Genomic DNA, 7,280 nt, shown 5'->3' on the forward strand with positions numbered 1-7,280 from the left:
AGAAAGAGAGAAAGAAAGGAGAAAAAGAGAGAAAGAAAGAAAGGAAAAAGAGAGAAAGAAAGAAAGGAAAAAGAGAGAAAGAAAGAAAGGAAAAAGAAAGAAAGAAAGGAAAAAGAAAGAAAGAAAGGAAAAAGAGAGAAAGAAAGGAAAAAGAGAGAAAGAAAGAAAGAAAGGAAAAAGAGAGAAAGAAAGGAGGAAAAAGAGAGAAAGAAAGGGGAAAAAGAGAGAAAGAGAGAGGAAAAAAGAGAGAAAGAGAGAGGAAAAAAGAGAGAAAGAGAGAGGAAAAAAGAGAGAAAGAGAGAGGAAAAGAGAGAGAGAGAGAGAGAGGAAAAGAGAGAGAGAGAGAGGGGAAAAAAGAGAGAAAGAGAGGGGAAAAAAGAGAGAAAGAGAGGGGAAAAAAGAGAGAAAGAGAGGGGAAAAAGAGAGAAAGAAAGAGAGAGGAAAAAAGAGAGAAAGAGAGGGGAAAAAAGAGAAAGAGAGGGGAAAAAGAGAGAAAGAAAGAGAGAAAGAAAGACAGAGGAAAAAGAGAGAAAGAAAGAAAGAAGGAAAAAAGAAAGAAAGAAGGAAAAAGAGAGAAAGAGAGAAAGAAAGGAAAAAAAGAGAGAAAGAAAGAAAGGAAAAAAGAGAGAAAGAAAGAAAGGAAGAAAGAGAGAAAGGAAGGAAAGAGAGGAAAGAAAGAGGGGGGGAAGAGAGGAAAGAAAGAGGGGGGAAAAGAGAGGAAAGAAAGAGGGGGGAAAAGAGAGAGAAAGAAAGAGGGGGAAAAAAGAGAGAAAGAAAGAAAGAAAGTGCAGACGTGAAAAATTTAACCCCAAAAATCATCCATAAAGTTGTGGAGTCGTATTATACAGGAGTAAATTCTGACATATTTTTTTCTATCACAATAAATTAAAATATTTTCTTGTATTCTTTTATAGACCTCTAATTCAAATTTTGTGTCACGGGGAACACGTTTTCATAATTTATCCCCTCTGTCCTCCTGCTGTAGCCTACGTGACTCATTTTAGCAGATAAATGCAACAGCAGGTTTTTTTTTTAAACAATGTCAGTTGCAGGAGGTAAAACCTTTGTTTTGGTTAACCGTGGGGTGGAGATGGAAAGAAGACGGTGATGTCAGGTACATGTTCGTGAGCAGCTCTTAGAAGCTGCTCGTCGTTCTAATTTAACAGTCGGCTCCGGCTGTCAGTTCGGACCGGACCAGTGTTTTCAGCAACATGAAGCTCACGCTGCTGCTCTGCAGCCTTTGCTCTGCAACACATCCACAGGTGTGTGTCCCTGCAAATGCTGAAATGGATGAAATTAGGGGCAGCATTATATAAAAGAATTAGATTTTTTAAAGCTTTTTAAACTAAAAAAATTAGTGATTGCATTAAACCTGCAAAAATCTGGTAATATGTTGGTTTTACTTTGGACTCAGGCCTCTTAATTAAAGCTCATTAGTCAGGTTGAATCAGACTTGGACACAATGTTTTCAAGCTCAGGCTGGGTTGGATTTTTTATGATCGATCTATGTTTAATTTTTGTCAAGCAGTTCAAGAACCAGTGGTTTACAGGATGGTAAAACTCTCTGTGGTTGGTTTGACCACTGTGGTTTTAACAAAAAGACAGAAGGTGGAGCTGGAGGAGGCAGAGATAAGAATGTTTTCATTGGGAGGGACATAAATGGTCAGATTTAGAAAAGAGCGAGTCAACGGAACAACATTTGAGCGGTTTGTCCCACATGTTCACATGTGCAATGGGTAAAATACAGAGAATTAATTTCCCCTCTGTGGGACAGTAAAGACTAATAAAATCTAAAATATTTAAAGGCAGGTTAGTAACATCATTAGAGTCAAGTTGTTTCCTCTGGATAGGGACAAATTATCATTACATGAAAACGTTCCCATGATTATAAAGGTATTTAGGAATAGAGTCACTCAGGTGATGCTCAGTGGAAAATGGCAAAATTCTCAGCCCTCAAACAAATCTTTAACAGAATGACTTCAGCGACTGATTATATGCTGCTAACCTGTAACAGCTTGTCCAGGTTTGATGTGTAGCTGCTGAAAAAACACTCTAAATGATGCTGGTACTGAACAAAGTCATTTAGGCCATCTTCACATTGGAGGACGATCCCCTAAACCAGGGCTTCTTAACCTTTTTGACCTCGGGGCCCAATTTATTGAACATAAAGTGACACGAAGCCCAGTCAGACTTTACCATACGGATCAAAAATGATAATTATTCAAAATCTTGGTTAAATTTTTATTGTATTTACATCATAACTAAATTAAATACACTTAAATTTTAAAAGTAAAACTCCTGTCAAATAATCACAAGACGTGATTATGACAAACAATTTTTTTATATTGTAACCTGCCCATAGCAATTATTTGAACAAATACAACAGTCAGTCAACAGACCACTCAGGCTTATCAACACAAATATATATGTATTTTTTAACATGAATAACAAAATTAGAAAATTCAATAAATAAAATTGTGGGCATAAGATATTTAAATTAAAAATGTTTAATGTTTCAAAAACAAATAAACTGTAAAACTAAATTTGATAAAGTACAAATGAAAATATAGCCTTTTTAAACTTTTGCATGGTAGAAACAGAATTCATTTTCAAACCAATGCATCCAATTTCAAATTTTGCACATTCAGATTCAATCTGAATAATTCAAATTCAATTCCTGCTGTCACAAGATTTATCCCATACAGAAGCTGCTGTTCATATTAGTGACAAACAACAACAACAGCTTTTTGACAAGTTTAAAGTTTCTTTAAAATACATTAAAAATGTTTAAAAATAAACTACTGATAAAGTACGAATTAAAATATAGCAGTATCTGAAAATGTATTTGATAAAGTTTTGAACTTTTAAAGTACTGCATGATAGAAACAGAAGCTGTACTTCATATTAGTGACAAACTTTGGCCTTTTTTGATGGGTTACCTTTACCTTTTGCTTCTACTTTTCATTTAAAAATAAGTTTCCATTTTCGGCAGGTATCTTAAGTTTCTTCTTCTACATATTAAAAAAGGTTGTTAAACATCTGAGTGGTGCACTACTGCTACTAGTGGTGAGAAAGTGTATTGCACCTTATTCAAAATCAATGTGGTCCCACGGCCCCCCGTGGCCCACAGTTAAAAACTGTTGTTCTTTTGAGGCCCTCTAGGTGGCGCACGCGGCCCAATTGGCCTATACTGTAGGTTAAGAATCTCTGCCCTAAACATCCTACAGAACATATTAAAACTTGGATGAAAACTTGATTTGATTTGATTTTATTCCAGACATGTCAAAGTCCTTGAATCCATATAACTCAACATACCCTTTCACATATCTACAAATTTAGACAAATTACACACAAATAAATAAACCTATAAAATAATACACACCTGATGTGCACACACCTATCTGTGTACACATACCCAGATACATACACTCACACGAAGCACATAAATCCCAGTAACATGTCTGAAAAGGGGTAGGAAGAAGTAAAACTTATTTAATCCTACCCCTATTCACCACTTCATGTGGTTTTCAGAATCTTATCAATTTGTTATGAAAACAAAACAAACAAAAGAAGAAGAAAAGAAAAAAATACACATATAAAATAATACATAAGGTAATCCAATATTATTCTAATACTAAATTTCAAGTTATATATTCACATCCAGATGCAATCACATTCAACTACACACTAATATTTATACACACATTTACATTCAGATACCCAGCACATCTCCATGCACCCATCATCCTACACTCAGACACCAAAATCACCCCAGTCCAGTCTCCCCCAGCACCCCAAAAGGCCTGTGCAAGCACTATATAATTATACTTAATTCAGTCTGAAGGTTATTTGTGATACTGCAGTGCTGTTAGTACCAACGAAATAGTTTTTTGTTGCCATTTTCCACATTCCTAAGACTCTGGAATGACTTTTCTTGGACCAAATTCAGATGTAGATGGAAGATCATGCCATACGACTATGATACTACCACCACAAGTATCACATCTTCACTAAGCTGTTTCTATGATTTTGTCACAATCACAGTGATAGCCTAGGCATGAGGGCAACTTGACCAGTCCTTCAAATTTTCCTTATCCATGCCAATCTGTGGACCCAATATCACAGATTACTGCCCCTACGCTCCACCACCACCGTAAGGATAAATCACCAGAACCTCACCATGGAAATTTGGGCCAAGCGCACACATCTGCTCAACCTACCACACGTCAATCGATCAGTTGATGTGATGGGTTGTAATGGTGAGCCCTTAATATCCTGAAAACCTCACCAAGATAATTCAAAGACCATCCACATTCTGGCTAGATTTTCATTCATTGCAAGGTCATCATCCAGAGTGATTGTTAAACTCGGAGATCAGAATAAAAGCAGTAATGTTTTTCACCTTTTCTAACAAACGTTTGTGATAGGAGGACTGATGTCACATGCTTTTTATAAAATGCATCAACCTCTCAACCTAAAGAACAAATTAAGTTTTTGGTCTTTTGCTGACAAGGGTTTAAATAAGTAAAAAAAATATGTGGTTTACTTCTATTTTACTTTTTTTTGTGTGTTTCTATCCAAAGTCTTATAAACTGCATTCTGCCTCTTACAGCTGCCAGTGTTTCTTCAGTTAAAGAATACTGCAAGGTCACGTTTGCTTACGAGGCAAAGAACGAGGATGAGCTGAGCCTCAAAGAGGGAGAAATTGTTCGAATATTGAGTAAGGTAAGTCTCTCGTTGAATAAATGTGGTCGTGAAAGTATGAACTGTTCCTTTAAAATTCTAAGCTAGACATGACATTAGATTATTTAACCACAGTTTAGTAATCTGGAATTTTAGGTTTTAAGATAAAAGTAGATGTTTGAGTAGATTTTTTTCCTTTTTATTGCAATAAAACCTTAAAGTAATAAAACAAGTCCTTTGTTGGTAACGGAGTTACGCAATTAGGAAGGAGTCGTTGTAATGGACTGCTTTCAGTGGCGACCAGATAGCTGCTGTTACTTCAATTACAGGAACACCACAAGCAGGACGATGCATTATTGGCAAAAATGTTTCACACTATAAAAAAATAATACTTTAACTAAGGAAAACTAAACTGAAACTAAGCATTAAAAAAGCAGTAATAATTAATAAAAACTTTGAAATCCACTGTAAAAACTAATTAAAACTAACTGAATTAAAAGAAAAAAATCACAACGAATTAGAACTAAACTATAATGTGAAATCTGTTGTGGCTCCTCCCCAAGTTTACCCACTAGGACACTGATGGGTCTTTGAGAGGAGACGATGTCTCTCTCTTGGTTTGGAGGTGATGGGCCGGACTTAGAGCCACCTGGGGGTGACCTGTGTGGCTGAGTCTGGCGTGTCTCCTCCGGGAGTCATCAGGCGGGAGCCTTGAGCTCGGTCTCCAGCTACCCTCCTTTCAGTGGTTGCTCCCTTCATGAACCCCGGCCTCTGGGTCGGCGTAGTAGCTCAGGACGCCTCCATTTGCCAGTCACCACTGTCCTCTGGCAGCCGCTCCCTTCGTAGGATGTGCACTTCTTATTGTGACTGAGATGAAATTTAGTGACCTGTACAATAGGTCTCAAGGGAACTGTTAAAGGGGAGTTATCCTATCTCCCCAGGTTAATAACCATTAAAAATGAACTTATTATCTATGACCTCATATTGTTACCTTTTGGCTTCAAAGTAACCATACTCTTTAATACATTATTACCTTGTTGATCTATAGTAACAAAACTCTCATGTAATCAGAGAAAAACTTTAAAGGACAACTTTCAAAAATCAATGTCCAGTCATGAATTTGTCTTTTTGATGCTGTAAGCAGTTTAATAGGAATTTGCAAGAAAAGCCACAATTAATTATACAGATTAAGAATATTGATTAATAATTGATGGTGATGAAAATAAAATGCTCTAATATGCTGACCTATCTTTCTGATTAGGTGGTGTGGCATTTTCTGTTAGTTTGGGGGTGGCATACGCCAAGGAGGAGAAAAGGCAAATCTCCACTTTGGTCTGAGTTTTTTGCTATCATTCATTTTTAGTTAAACCAAACGGAGTTCACGTGTGGATGAAAGGCCTAACCGCATAAAAAACTATTCGGTTTTCCTGATATCCGGGTACGTGTGTACAGGGCCTAAAACATACTCATCTTTACTGAATAAATAAAGAAAACTTGCTCAGAGATGAAGGTTGTTTTCATGAGCAGCCAACTCTGACTCATGTTGTAGGACAGGAGGTGACTCACAGCTGAGGCTTTTCCAGCCTCCCAGCCTGCTGGTTTGATTGGAAGCTGCTGACATCTAGTGATCGCATAGAGAAATGAGCGATACATTATGTATATGTGACCCATCAAATCAAAAAAAAAGGATAAAATCCAAAAGTGGTATATGGAGAAACAGGCAAATACAGTGTTTTGACTAAAATTTTAACAAAAATTGCATTTTGTCAAAATATAATGACCTTATCAATGTATCATTTGAATGAACTGTCGGAAATATAATCATAAAACAAAATTTTGAAGCACTTCTTTGAGCAGTAGCAACAAAAAAACTGATTTTGTGGAAAAACTCAATATTTTGAGATTTTCCCTGTGAGCTAGCAAAGTTTGTTTCTTTTTTTAGCTGGGAAATCTCAATATTCAAATATAATTTGAGGTTTCCTCTTTATAAGGACATCAAAAATTCCTCATTAAAATGACAAAATTAGGATTCAGACGAAATATTTATGTATTATTGTAACCAACAAGACAAATTAAGGCATATATGTGACCCATCACATCGAAATGAGGATTAAGTCCAATTTGATCAAAATGACCTAATCATATTTTCAGATTCCTGACTTTCAAAGCTACATTTTGATGCTTAGATCATCCAGATATCATTAGTAGATCCAGAGACATTATTTAATTTGTCTTGTTGGTTACAATAATACATAAATATTTGGTCCAAATCCTAATTTTATGTAATTGTAATGAGGATTTTTTTATGTCATTTGGAAAAAGAAACCTCAAATAGTAATTGAATATTGAGATTTCCCAGCTGGAAAGAAACAAAAGCATTGATAGCTCATAGGGAAAATCTCAACATTTTAAGGCGTTTTTCCACAAAATCTGTTTTTTTTTCCCGGGTTGCTCAAAAAAGTGCTTCAAAAAAAATTTAGGATAATATTTGAGACAGTTCATTGAAATCATACACTCACCGGCCACTTTATTAGGTACACCTGTCCAACTGCTCGTTAACACTTAATTTCTAATCAGCCAATCACATGGCGGCAACT

The 7,280-nt window shown here is 36.0% G+C and overlaps 1 protein-coding gene across 1 annotated transcript in view; it reads left to right on the plus strand.

The window, feature by feature from the left end:
* cd2ap (CD2-associated protein) overlaps positions 1-7,280 on the plus strand; it is a gene marked incomplete in the record, with an annotated part of 49,417 nt that overhangs the window by 16,233 nt on the left and 25,904 nt on the right. The window contains 1 exon segment of the mRNA XM_014032448.1: positions 4,613-4,725. Coding sequence (XP_013887902.1) covers positions 4,613-4,725 — 113 coding nt within the window.

This window comes from Austrofundulus limnaeus, unplaced genomic scaffold, assembly GCF_001266775.1.
Source record: "Austrofundulus limnaeus strain Quisiro unplaced genomic scaffold, Austrofundulus_limnaeus-1.0 Scaffold1454, whole genome shotgun sequence".
Classification (NCBI taxonomy): domain Eukaryota; kingdom Metazoa; phylum Chordata; class Actinopteri; order Cyprinodontiformes; family Rivulidae; genus Austrofundulus; species Austrofundulus limnaeus.